At 39.8% G+C, this 15,065-nt stretch overlaps 1 protein-coding gene across 2 annotated transcripts in view; it reads right to left on the reverse strand.

Annotated features, from left to right (window-relative positions):
* Positions 1-15,065, reverse strand: part of mitfb (melanocyte inducing transcription factor b) — a 71,406-nt gene that overhangs the window by 34,945 nt on the left and 21,396 nt on the right. The window contains exon 2 of one of the 2 annotated variants that reach the window (XM_034172904.1): positions 4,074-4,311. In XM_034172904.1, the coding sequence (XP_034028795.1) occupies positions 4,074-4,311 (238 nt within the window). Of the gene's footprint in view, positions 1-4,073; positions 4,315-15,065 lie in introns of both variants that reach the window. The other variant, XM_034172903.1, reaches the window with a different exon arrangement.

Genomic DNA, 15,065 nt, shown 5'->3' on the forward strand with positions numbered 1-15,065 from the left:
GTTGTCACCGCGCTTTGAGAGAGGACGACTGTTTTTTCAACTCAGAGGCTGCTGAAAACCGTGGATGAAAGCTCGCAGCTCATTGAAAGTGGGCAGTTCAGTCGAACCCCGACTCCCTGCCCACGGGCCAAGTTTAATGCTGCGATTGACCCGCAATGCAAAAATAATAGTAACACACAGTGACTTGGAGAAGTAACTTCAGTCTGATTACTGATTTGGAAAGATCAACGCCTTAGATGACTCGTTACTGAAAAAATGGTCAGATTAGCATAACGTGTTACTAAGTAAGTTACTAAGTAATGTGTTACTGGCATCACTGCCCGTGACCCTTAACTGGAGTAAGCCATTATAGAAAATGAAAGAATAAATGAACACCACAGATAAGTGCATGACCATATGTCAGCAGAAAACATTTAAATTTGGTGGGGGGGAGCCAGCGTATTTAGCTTCTTCAATAACTTATAGGCTCTGTAAATGGATGGACTGTGTTTAAAAATGCCCATAATTCTGAACTGATTAATAGCACATTTTTCTTAAGCACTGTGAATTAAATGTGAAAGTTGAAAGTCTACACTACAAGCATAACTTGATAGTTTTATTTCAAAGCCATTGTGGTGGTGTTCAGAGGCAAAACTCCAGAAATTGTGTAACTGTCCAGATAATAATGAACCTGACTGTACCAGTAAGTGACTGTTATATTTCCCAGAAGCCAATAATCTGCAAAGTCAATAATCAGGAACACAAATATATTTAATTTAGAATTAAACCAATTTAAAATAAAGAAATTTAGAACAAAAAAGCACTAATTTCCTTTGAGAAGCTGGAAACACAGGCTGATTTGATTCTCTACCATTCAACAACTTGCCATTCAATGATTTTGACAGTTTTGAAATAATTTGCTATTGATTGACTAAAAGAATAATTATTTCTGATGCAGAATAAAGACTTTCTATAAGTTGTTTTGTTTTATAAATGAACAACAAAACCATAGTGTTGCACATGTGGGCAATCTTTGCACTGTGATACACTGGGATCATGAGCTAGAATTATTGTATAATTCCCCCAAAAGCCCATTTTTAAGAGTCAAAAGGCACTTTGTACTTTTAATGGCCCCATAAATCCTTCCATAATAATACAAAAAAAAAAAAAAAAAAAAAATTCACAGATCTTTTTTTTTTTTAACCCTTTCAAGAAGTTATCCAACAGTAAATTTCAAAGCTCTATTTTTTATTTTTTTTCCTAAGTATGCCACGGAATTAAAGCATTGTGGGCTAATTATGAGCATTCTTCACTGAATTAGCGTTCAGTGTGTGGCAAGGCCTTTGTCTTGATCCCTAAACTGATCCCTTACTTATTCCGCAGAAGGTCAGAGGTCACTTGGTTAATTAAGGGTCCAATCACTCTTTCGATAAACTCATCTAAGCTAAATGTTTGCACTTTTTGAGTTCCAGCAGCTCTGCCTGGTACCTCCGAGCTAATCTACCCACAGACAGGGGAGCAGGTTAACCCAGCTCAACAGCGCCAAGCTGCATCGGCCTTTTCAGTTGACAAATTCAGTCAATGAAGAATGTCTCTAAGCTCGAGCCCAACCGCAGAAATTACTCCAACTTCATGTATTGTACACAGGGTTAGGTGCGGGTGGGATGGGGTCGGCTGTAAACCTCTCAAACAGCTGCAGATTATGAAGAGTAAACAACGTGTACGCTGTTTGATGAAGGAGATGCTTTCAACAGATATGCTGCATTTGTCTTTTACCATTGCTCCACATCCATAGTGATGAATGTACGGTGCACAGATATGAGTCATCACAGTGTGCGGTGTATCAGTGTAAATTAAACACTCGTGCATGCACTATTCTCCATCAAAGGCTCCAAACTACCACCATTGATAAGAACGTACATGCAAAACGGGTAAATGCCATTCTAAAATCATAGTCCAAACAAAGCAAATTAAAAAAAAAATCTCTTGACTTAAAAAGTGACGTTAACCGTATTTTCCACTTTTTTTTTAATGCCACTTCATTGTTATTCTGCTATACAGGCAATACAGGCACGTAAAGTAATTGTTGCCAACAACAACAGCAACGTCCACGTAACAGCAAAGGTTAACATAAATTATGATTTGCCCCATTATCAGGCATTATTACATGATTTCAATGTAAAGTACATCCGGAAAGTATTCACAGAGCTTCACCTTTTCCACATTTTGTTATGTTGCAGCCTTATTACAAAATGGAGTAAATTCATTTTTTCCCCCTCAAAATTCTGCTCACAACACCCCATAATAACAACTTGACAACATTTTCCCCCAATCCTGACTAGTCTCAGAGATCCTGCCACTGAAAAAATGCCCAGAGCATGATGCTGCCACCACTATGCTTCACTGTAGGGATGGTGCCTGATTTCGTCCAAACATGATGCCTGACATTCACACCAAAGAGTTCAGTCTTTGTCTCATCAGACAAGAGAATATTATTTCTCATGGTCTGAGAATCCTTCAGGTGCCTTTTGGAAAACTCTGCTGCAGAGATGGTTGTCCTTCTGGAAGGTTCTCCTCTCTCAACAGAAGAATGTTAGAGCTCTGACAGAGTGACCATTGGGTTCTTGGTCACCTCCCTGACTAAGGCCCTTCTCCTTCTATAGCTTAGTTTATACAGCCAGCCAGCTCTAGGAAGAGTCCTGGTGGATCTGAACTTCTTCCATTTACAGATGATGGAGACCACTGTGCTCACTGGGACCTTCAAGGCAGCAGAAATGTTTCTGTACCCTTCTCCAGATTTGTGTCTTAAGACAATCTTGTCTCAGAGATCTACAGACAATTTCTTTGACTTCATGCTTGGTTTGTGCCCTGACACGCTGTCAACTGTGGGACCATATATGTAAACAGGTGTGTGTCTTTCCAAATCATGTCCAATCAACTGAATTTACCCCAGGTGGACTCCAATTAAACTGTAGAAACATCTCAAGGATGACTAATAGAAGCAGGATGCACCTGAGCTCAATTTTGAGCTTCATGGCAAAGGCTGTGAATGCTTAGGTACATGTGATTTCCTTTTTTTTTTTTTTAATCAATTTGCAAAAATCTAAAAAGAAAACCAACAACAAAAAACAAAAACAAAAAAAAACTTTTATCACATTGTCATTATGGGGTATTGTGTGCAGAATGTTTAGGGAATAAATGAATTTCATCCATTTTGGAAGTAATGTAACAAAATGTGGTAACAGTGAAGCACTGTGAATACTTTCCAGATGCGCCGTATAGTTCCTGTTGATTTTTTTTTAAATGCACAAAATAGCAGTAACATTTTTTGAGGAACAACTAATTCCAATGTTATGAATATTATGATGCTGAAAAATATGCAGCTCGAACATAAATATACATTATAAAACATTTCCTTTAGTGCAGAACAATTTCATAAGAAACATCCACAATTATACAGCCGTTTAAAATGTAATGCACGGAAAAAACACACACACACACACACACAAAAATGTTGAGCAATAAACTTGGCAAGAAAAGTCCAATCCTAAAACCCCTGAATCTTTCGAAATCACACACAGATTTGAGAAATAATACAGAAACGTACTTACTGCTTTGTTTAAACACACCTGCGTGGAGTTTGAAGTTGTACTGCGTCAAACGCAGTGGTCTCTAATTGTATAGGAAATCCTAACAGTCTCCCGTCCCTCAGACTGCCAGCGAATTAAAGCTATGAAAAGATGTGAATGTAGCTGAGCAAATAGGATTAAAGATGGCCAAATCCAAATGGCTGGGAGCACAGCATGCATTAAAGAGGAATTCTCTCAGGAAAGATAATCCCCATATACACATTGTAACACACTTCAACTCACTCTTGCACTTCTTAAACCTGGCTGTAGTAAAACCCCAATTGTCTGACTGTCCACATGAGTAGCAGTCAATATAGACTATAAATACAGCGCTGCCTGGACTCTTCACACTGCAACCGTGACACATTCAACTTCTACTTCCAGAAGCGGAAACTGCGCCGCAACTGCACAGACAGCTGCCTGTCGTATTTAAATAAATAAATAAATGCGAAAGTTATGGATTACCTTCAGTACCTCCATTGGCACCTGGGCAGCAGGCGGCAAACTAACCGGAACATTGACATTGATGGCAGGGGTTTGGGTTGCCGAAGTTTGGGGGTAATGCGAGGCCTGTTGTCTCTGCTGCTCCCGCCGCTCCTGCTCCTGAAGCTGGTCCCGCATCAGCTGCTGCCGCAGGAGGATCCGAGATGTCACACCGGAGGAGTTCAGCGGGGGTTTGGAGGAGCAGCGCTGGTCTGACGGGCTGGTACAGAGAGAAGAGAGATGCCAGATCAATCGGCAGAGATGGAGAATGGAGCATGGAGGAGAGAGAGGAGGAGGAGGAGGAGGTAGAGGAGGTAGAGGGGTGCAAAAGTGTAGTGAAGGGAGGTGAAAAAAAGTGATAACAGTGAGAGGGTGGAAAAAGGTCAGACGAGGAAAGAGAAGTCAAGCAAGAGAGACGAGACGAGAGCCAGATTAAGATGATCACAGAGTAGAAAATAAAAAAAATAGAGAAGGGCATTGGGAATAAACGGTTTCGTGTAACAAAAGAAAATATGAATGAAAAAACATCCAATTATTTACACATTTTTCTTACAAAAAAGGAATGCTTCATTTATAAAAAAAAAAAAAAATTAAACCACATCACTATCAAGGTGCTTTGTAATCAAATATGAACAATCTGATTCGGATGACTTGAGATGCAAAAATTAGTTGAAGTCAAAAAGCTTTTTACAACTCTGAAATGAAGAAGAAGGAAAAAGAGGAACAATTTTTCATAAAAGGCTGTTTCAGTTTTCCCATTCTCTTATATTTAGACTGCTACTCCCCAGACACAGTCCTCAAGTCCTAAAATAGAGAGACTCTGCTGAAGCAGAAGTTGTCGGCATGACGGCTTCTTCGAGTTAGTCATTCTTTTGATAAAGCGCAGTAAAATGTCTGGCCAATCCAGCTGTGCAGTAATCGCACTAATTAGGCGGTAGTCGGTCGACAGCGTGTCAGCTGCACACGAACACGCCATTATTCTGCCCTGCACATAAACACTTGCAAACCCTACACAATACCTAAAATACGCTATAAAAATTAAATATAAACTCCATAATTTTTGACCATATAACATTATATCTACAAGAAGTGCTCAGCCAATTTTGGATTATTTACAGTGCATTTGGAAAGTATTCACAGTGCTTCACTTTTTTCACATTTTGTTATGTTACAGCCTTATTCCCAAATGGAGTAAATCTATTTTTTTCCCCCATCAAAATATCAAACTATTTGTAAAATCTGTAATGCACACGTTGCGTACTGCGGAAATACGACAAACAAGACAAGATATTTAATATTCAAACTGATAGACTTTTTTGTTTTTGTGCAAATATTTGCAAATTTTGAAATGGATGCCTGTAACACATTTCAAAAAAGCTTTGTCTTTGTGGTGTATTCAACTGAATATAGGTTGAAGAGGATTTGCAAATCATTGTATTCTGTTTTTATTTACCTTTTACACAATGTCCCAACTTCATTGGAATTGGGGTTGTAACCTATCCACTCAAACTTTCAAAAAGAAGATTTCCATAGTCTTTGCAAAAACATAAGCATACCCTTTACAATGCATTGAGTCACTGAATAACTAGATGGAAGAATGAATGAATCCACTTGAGTTTAATATAATGAATCAAAAGCAATAAATCTTCTTGTAGGTCTTCAAACTACAAGGGCATTTAATGAGGATGAACTGATAAAAGATTTGGTAAACCTTGATGCACCAGATCAATCTAAAAAGCAACATAATTTTGCTTAACTAACACTGCATAGGCATGTCTGAGATCTGTTGAACACTGCCACCTGCTGAACACTGCCACCTGCTGCATAGTTGGTGGATGCTGAAGGTAAGAGGTACAAAGGGCGACTGGGAAGTTTTGAGCCTGACCCAAAAAGAGAAGGGGGTGGTTCTCCTTTTTTTCCATTCTAAGAAACTCACAATTCTCAAGAATCTGTGAAGCTTTAACTCAGTGGGTGCAATGTTGGTTTCTCAGAATGCAAAAATGCCCCATTTTTCTGGGGCAGGCTCAAAACCTCTCAATCGCTCCTCCGATCTCTGACAATTTTACTGATTCAGGCCAACAATTACACCCATAAGCCTTTCCAATCTGATTAGCCAACATAAGGCCTGCCTAGTTGATATGTGTGTGCAGCCAAAAACAGAAACTCCTAAAACAGAAACACACAAAGTATATTTTGAATAGCCAGTTTATTGTCAGAAATAAGTGTACCTAAACCACTTAACAGTAGCTCTGGCCAATCCCTGCAAAAAAGCTTTACTGAATGAAATTCTGACTAAGCATGACTTTGAAGGAAAAATAATTTCTGACTGAGAGTGCACCTGAAAATAAAGTAAGCCATATACAGTCACTTAAAGTGAAATGTCAACTGAAGTAAAATGTTCCATGAATAAATAAACTATAGCAACAAAATAAGTGAAACTGTTTTTCTCAGTTTGAAAAAAATTATAATAAAATATTTCACTATTTTTACATGCTCCATACAGGAGTTTCAGCTTTTCTTTTACTTAACTGCCACAAAAAAGAGCTCTGGTGTTAGCTGCACTTACATTTTGAAGCTTAGCCTCGTAAGTGGCAGATTTGGCTTTTCACCAAACACTCTAAAGCTAACAGGCTAACCTTAGTTCAGGTGTTTTATTAATATACGTATATGTATATTTGCGGACTGGGCGGTGGTTTTTATAACGGGTGGCTTAGGTGCAGGTATTAAAAATTATGACCGGTTTATTACCTCAATAACATGGCAGGGGTGGTGGCCAAGTGGTTAATGCGCTTGGTTTCAGTGCAGAAGGTTCAAATCCTACCCCTGCCATATTTCTCCATGTAATATGGAGTTGCGTCAGGAAGGGCACGGCGTAAAACCTGTGCCAATTCAACATGCAGATCCACCTTGGATTTGCTGTGGCGACCCCGAGTGCAAACAAGGGAGCAGCTGAAGGGACTTACTACCATGGTGTAACAGTGGAGCTAATATCACCAAGCTACCAATTTCTGCTAATGTTGTTATACAAATTATGTCACACCAAAATTTCACCACTGACAGCACAGCAAGTCAGCGCAGCAACTGCTAGCGGTCTCTTTGTGGTTGTAATGCCGCGTTCACACCGGGCGCGACGCCACAAATTTGTGTCTGCCACCATCGCCTGGTGTGTCGCTCTGCTTTCACTGCGAAAATTCGCCCCAGTGCGTCATCAAATAGGAGGAGCTTCCATTACGCTCACCGGCTCCGGTTGTCAGTCAAGTTAACAAAACACCTTGATCACACGGAGCGAGTTGCTGTGCTCTATTTTTTGTGGAAAGCTGACAAACGTCGCCAGCGGGGCCTCCCTGGGTTCACAACATCCTCATGAGAAGTTCCCAATTCAGGGAGTATCTTTATATGTTGCAGGAGCTGCGTCTGGATGACAGGCACTTTCAGTGGTCCTTCCACCTCTGCAAGACCCAGTTTTAGGACCTCCTGTCCCGTTCACACGTGCGCATGTAAACAATTAAAAAAAAAAAAAAAAACTGTCTGCTGCCATTGCTGCGCTGCTGCTGCTCCCTCTCTGTCATAATTGTGTTCATAAACCAGTCACCATTTGTTTTATTATACATCTGTGTAGTTAATAAATAAAATAATCTTCATGGCCGATTCGCTCACGCGCGCCCATGAAATGACAAAAACTGTCCGCTGCCGCTGCTGCTGCTCGCTCTTCCCCCAAAAACTCTGTCATAATTGTGTTCATAAACCAGTCACCATTTATTTTATTATACATCTGTGTAGTTAATAACTAAAATAATCTTCATGGATGATTCGCTTGTGTGCGCACGTGAAAAAAAAAAAAAAAAAAAACTGTCCGCTGCCGCTGCCCACTCTTCCCCCAAAAACTCTGTCATAATTGTGAAATAAAGGACAAAAGGGACATAAGTCCTGCTCACAGGCTGCTACCAGAGACAGGACATGTTCACATCTTCAGTCAAACTCCAGACATCTCCACATCACTACATATCCAGTCCCTGATTGGTCATCACAGCGCGACAAGACAAAAAAGTTCAGCTTTTTCAACTTGGGGAGGAGGGCAACGTGACGTGATGCGATATCACGCCACAAATGCGCCAATCGCTTCATTCACGTCGCTTCATTCGCGTCCATGGCGTCGCGTTGCGTGGTTTGGCGCCACAACGCGTCCTTCAACAGGGATTACATGGCAACCTGTCACCGCCGTCGCTCGCGTCCTGCCCAGTGTGAACGCGGCTTAATAGTTTTGTTTTGGACACAGTTACCCGCCACAATAGCTGCGGCGATAGACTGTGGCACTGTAATTGATTTTTACTTGAGCCTTTTTGCATTCTTTTTAGTGATAAATTGTATCAGTGTACTCTGATGCAAAATGTGTGCTTGGTATGAAAAATGTGTACCGGTTGGCAGGTCGGCTCAAACAAGACTGCAGGATGAAATGGTTGTGGGCTTTGGCGTGAAAGCTAAAAACTACAGACACTGTTCTCACATTTATGTGTAGTGTGTCATCAAGCTGTTAAAATCTACGGTAAACTCACCAGCCACTTTATTAGGTACACCTTGCTAGTAGCAGGTTGGAGCCCCTTTTGCCTTCAGAACTTAATCTTAATCCTTCGTGACATAGATTCAACAAGGTGTTAGAAACATATGGAGCCATTATTGTAGCAAAAGTATTTGCAAATGCATAGTTTGATCTGTGTGTGTGTGTGTAAACAGATCCACAAATGCGTATAGCAGGGGCGGAAACAAAGCAGTGTGTTTTTTATGCTGTGTGTCCAGCATAAACGACACACTGTTACATCGTTGACTTGGAAAATTGTCTCGTTTTCTCCAGCCCAACATTTGTCTTCTGGACATTTACAGGGCCATTATTGTAGGAAAGGTATTTGCAAATCTGTATTTTAATATCTTCGAGGGACCAGCCAGGCTTAAAATGACAGCCATCAGCGATGTCATTGGTGCTTGTGCCCTCTGGTGGAGGCACACAGACAAGTCTCTACACATGCACACAAATTGCTGCACGCATTTACAGATCTAACGCAGCAGAACTGTAGCAAAAGTCACGTGTAAGAACACATCCAATTGAGTGGCCCGATTTTCAGACACACGGATACACACGCACAGATCAAAATACGCACACACAGATTGGTATATGCATTTGTGGATCTGTTTACACACACACAGATCAATATATGCATTTGGGAATACTTTTGCTACAATAATGGCCCCAGTCCTCAGATATGTTGGTCTATATTGACAGGACGGCATCACGCAGTCGGCCATTCAACCAGTCTGCGCATTCTACTCTGACCTCTGACATCAACAAGGCCTTTTTGTTCACACAACTGCCGCTCACTGTTCTCTTTTTTGGACCATACTCTGTAAACTCTACAGATAGCTGTATGTGAAAATCCCAGTAGATCAGCAGTTTCTGAAATACTCAGACCAGCCCATCTGGCACCAACATGCCACATTCAAAGTTACTTAAATCTCCTTTCTTCTCCATTCTGATGCTCAGTCTGAATTTCAACACGTCGTCTTCACCACGTCTCAATGCCTAAATGCATTGAGTTTCTGCCATGTAATTGGCTGCTTAAGGCCCCGTCCCACTGGGGAGAAGATTAATTGCGCATGAATTGAGTATACAAATTACGGGTGTTCGTTGTCGTACGTAACAAAATTGGCCAAAAATGACAAATGTCCCAGTATGAATTACGGATATATTAATAATATATAGCGAATATATGACGAACAATCACGGTTGTATAACATGTATTGAGGAAACGGACTGGACGCATGGCAGTATTACGGCTGTATTGTTAATGCACTGTGCACGTGTTGCGCGTGCGCGGCATCTGCATTGCAGTCATAACAGAAGCGCCTTTCAGCATCACTATTCACACCAACACCACAGCCTCTGGAGCAATTGCTGGACTCGGACAAGTTGATCGATATTGTAATGATCATAGAGTTGATGTTCATGTTGTCATGCAAGGGTTAACTGTTCATGAGTTTGAGGACCGAGAGGGGGGGAAGCCGCTCAGGGTTGTGAGATTGTGTTTTTTTTTCAAAAAGAGAGAGTTCAACGTAAGTTGCGGCTGTAACAGCAACTCTTCCTTTTGTTGGAGTTAAATAAATGTTCTGAAAGAGAACCGAGGTCCACGGCTGACTTCTCTGCAGCTGGGGTTTTACAGTATGTTGTTGGATGGCAGCAGCTACCGCACTATGTTTTTGGAGGTCCATAACTACATCTGTACTTCTCCACAGCTGGACTGGCACTGACTGGCAGGTATGTCGATTTCTGCCACATATACATATACTCGTAGTACTTTGGGTTTACGTGACGTGTTTGTTATGTATTCGCAGACTGTCCGCAAATCAGATGCAAAGCAGACGTAATACAAACGCTTTATCCGTGGCCAGTCTGTATGCATTCACTACAACTTATTTTAGTTTGTGATGTGGACATGATAGGCATGCAATATATCCGTTTTACAGACTGTCCCAGTCCGCTGCCAAGCTGCAAACAGTTGCGGATATCAGCGGATAACGGCGGATATACAGCGCATAGATTTAGTATGTAAGGGGGATATCATCTGCAACCACAATTTTGTGCAGCTCAAAAATCCTGGCAATGGAAAAACATGCCTCTGCGGATACTTGCGGACATGTGCAGATATCTGCCAACTCATACAAGCATGTTACAAGCATGTTTCACGGATTTGCAGATGTTTAACGAATATGAGCCAATTTTGTGCGCAATCCATATGCAAATCCTCCTAAACGCCAGTGGGACTGGGCCCTTAGCTATTTGTGTTAACAAGCAATAAACAGGTGTACCTAATAAAGTGGCTGGTGTGTGTATATTCATGTCAAATTTAAATGTGGAAAGCGTGTCATCGTTATTAAGGCAAACACGTTATCATTTTATCAACCAGACCAAACTTAAATATTTTCTCAACTTCAGTAGTCATGGAACACTTTGACTGAATGTTCTTCACACCCACAGAAGAATTTTAGACAAATAAAATAAAATAAAAATATAAATTTCAGAGAGCACAACAGCAGCCAAGTGGTGCAGCAGCACTTTGGGGCATGTGAGAGGATGCATCAAATTTTGTCTCAGCCTAAAAAGATGTGGAACTTAAGAAAACACAGACAGACAAACACATGGATTCATGGGAACAGTAGGCGGCCTACTGTGTCATTTCGGGACATTTGCTCATAGGTGATGGAAGGAAGAAAGAGTGTATCTTCATAGCTGTGTTCTTGAACCATATAAACCGTAACACGTTGTAACGCTGTTACAGTTTCATAAATCAGATACAACAATTCCTCACACTGTGTGATTATACACATAACATGGTGTATTGAATTACTTCAACATCTGTTTGAGGTTACACTGACTCCATCATTTAAATCCTACAGAACCTCTCCTTATGTGACATTCAGGAGTAAAAGAAAAAACCGACATCATGACTGCCTCTTATTAAATCATTTATATGAGTTATTAGTTGTAGTTAAAATATGGCCACTTATAGGTTACAATGCACATCCTAGCTCTATCCCATAAGGCAATGGGATACGGTTGTCTCACCGTGTTGACACTATGGATATGTAGGCATAAATGACTGGAACAGGACTTCATAGTCTAACCAGGACAGACAACGAATGTTTTGCAAAACATCTCAAGCACATAATATTTGCATCTGTCTAAAAAGGATTTGATGTAGTATTTGTACAAGAAAAAAAAAAAAATTCTTCCTGTTAGCAGCCAGGTTCCCATAGCAGACCTGGTTTGGCACAAGTTCTACACCGGATGACCTTCCTGGTGCAACTCCATTTCTACATGGAGAAACATGCTCACAGCTCCTGGTGATCCCAAACACTCCCCCAGCCAAGTACTAATCGAGATCTACTGTTACAGATCTCAGAAGAAGGTCAAACAAATCATCCGACAGTGTCACCTGAACTTGCACACTGCAGCCATCCACACATTTGTGATTGATGTCTGTGATGTCTTGAGTGTGGAAACCCTTCAACACTTCAGTACTTTCCTGATTATCAGACTGACGTTTCTGGTTGAATGACCAGAAACTCCATACAAATGCTCTCTTTTCCTTCCTTTCATCTATTAGGTGGACTGTGGCCAAATGCACCACTGGATCATATACAAAAGCGCTTTTGTTGCTAAGGTTGTGTGTGTGTGCACTCGTGTCTGTGGGTATCTTAAAAACACACACACACACACCAACAATAGCTACATACAGTCTTGAAGACTACCACAAACCCAACTCATAATTCTTCTAAAATCGCTCACACCTTCATTCTGCATCAATAATTCAGTAGTTATGGCTTACTCTTTCATGTTATTATTAATGACTGAAAAACATCACACCCTTCAGAGTTATCACGTGTGTCTTGGCGATAACCATCACCCGTCTCCAAGCACAGTCACCCAATTTGTGAGAACTGCCCACTTCAAACAGATTTACCATACAGTTCTACACTATTTGTATTTTTTAATGACAGATATAAATGAATCCAAAGACACTGTCAGTGACTTAGAAATGTTTATGTATCCATCCCCTGACTTGCCTAAAGAAAACTGTCTGTAAAAGTGATTGTTTAATCATGTTGTACTACACGGTTAAAAACAGTATCAAGTTGCTGTAATTGTATCAAGTTATTTGTTTTGTTTGTTGCTAAATTAACATTATCATGCTGTTTTTAATGTTTTAATGTTGTTTCTAATTATTTCCCTCATTCAATAAAATTTTGTGGTACGGCTCCCGTTTTGGTCAGGGCCACCACAGAGAGTTTGGCATGGAATCCACATGTTGATCTGCTTTTTCCAATGTAGCCAAATGTATAAGGAGAACGGGTCATAGGTAGCCATAAAACTAGGATATTTTGCTTGGAAGACAAGCATACTGATTATTCACATCACTGTGCTGTCACACAATAGGAACTACTCTAAAAATATAATTGATTGGGTATTAATGCATTTTTTACTGTATTTGTACAAACTATGTTAATATTGCCATTTACCATTTATATGAGAGGTCCTGACAAAAATCATGTCATCTATTTAGCATTGAGTAGCCTTTAAATCAGTAGCAAAAACAGATTCTGCATTTCATTATATTTGCAGACCATGTGTCAAAATGGTGTACTGCGACAGACTGGCATCCTGTCCAGGGTGTAGCCCGCCTCACACCCTATGACTGCTGGGATAGGCTCCAGCCCCCCGCGACCCTTTATTGGAGTAAACAGTTGAAGATGAGTGAGCGTGAGTGTCAAAATGGTGACAAAAAAGCACCTAGTGTGCTTGCTCCCCAAACAGAATATGCCCAGTTCAAGGCAGCTTGTACCCCATTTTCCTTTTATTATTTTTTCCCTAAATTACAAGAGTTTTATACTGTAAAATATATAATATTTTCTGTAAAACATATTTAAATACCATATTTTCTGGAGGATAAGTTTCACCGGACAATAAGTCACACCTTTTTCTGTGTTATGAGCGCTTTAATTTGGGATTTTTGTGCATTGTTGTAGTGTATTTTCTTTATTACCAGCATTGATTCTTTTATTATTATAGTTTACTTTAATGTTTTGATTCTTGTGAAAATTCTATATAAATAGTCATTATAATTACTATTATTAACAAACTTGTGAATTGCATAAGTCACACCGGAGTATAAGTCACAGGGTCTCCCAAACTAGTGAAAACAATGTGACTTATACTCCAGAAAATACAGTACTTTTATTGTATTTTTTTACTAAATTATTCTGGCAACCACAGCTTTGTATAAATTACAATGGTTTTAAAAAATTCCAGTGAATATTTGGAAGCAATACAGTTGTGTGTGTGTGTGTGTGTGTGTGTGTGTGTGTGTGTGTGTGTGTGTGTGTGTGTGTGTGTGTGTGTGTGTGTGTGTGTGTGTGTGTGTGTGTGTGTGTGTGTGTGTGTGTGTGTGTGTGTGTGTGTGTGTGTGTGTGTGTGTGTGCGTGTCTGAGTGGGGGATGGTCAAAAATATTCTTGCCCAAAAGATTTGGGAGCCACTCCATTAAAGGGTATCACTGCCATTCCTTCTACAGCCCATCACTTTGGCATTGTGATTTTTATTTAATTTATATCAATTGTAGATATTTTATTTATCTTTTAATTGTGTTTTTTAAATTTGTTGTTGTTAATTCATTTAAAATTGTTCTTGAACTGTTTTGTGTGAGGCATCTTGGGGCGACGCTGTCGTGAGCTGGTGCTTTTATAAATTGACTAAATTGAAATTGAAATTGTTTGCAGATAATTTTAGAAATTTGCAGTCTATCTAATACAGAATCATGATTATTTTTTAAATGGCATAAAGAAATTAAAATGTGTAAAAGCCCAAGGGTGTAGATAATGGAATGAATAAATAAATTAATAAAAAATAAAATAAAAATCACTTGCTTAAAAACAAAGCCCACACATATGAAGAAGTGGGAAACAGGAAGCAACCTGCTGTTGTGCTGTGATAAGTTTTTTCCCTTAGGTGTGATTTTTTTTAATCAAATCACAGCATTAATCACATTTCACATACGCAAATAGCAAAATATTAACAAAAATATTGTCTTAAAAGTAATTTCAAATAACACTTTTTCCAAGAATGTGGGTGCTGTATCGCCCCCTGGTGGCCAGCTGCTTCTGACAACAACCCACTCAGTAATTTTGATGAACAAATTCATCAAAATGGTGAGTGTCATTATTAATGATGGATTTTGTTACTTGCCAGAAACGGTAAAAGAAAAAAAGACAAGCGAGAGAGAAAGAAATTAAGAGAGAAAATAAACATTAGAGGGACAAATCTGCCAATAACTATGATTAGAGTCACATCCCACTTAGCTGAGTGAATAGTGTCCTTCACATTGTTCATGCAGTATTTTATACACACCAGTACTTTCCACAATCTTGCACGT

Source organism: Thalassophryne amazonica, chromosome 6, assembly GCF_902500255.1.
Source record: "Thalassophryne amazonica chromosome 6, fThaAma1.1, whole genome shotgun sequence".
NCBI lineage: Eukaryota > Metazoa > Chordata > Actinopteri > Batrachoidiformes > Batrachoididae > Thalassophryne > Thalassophryne amazonica.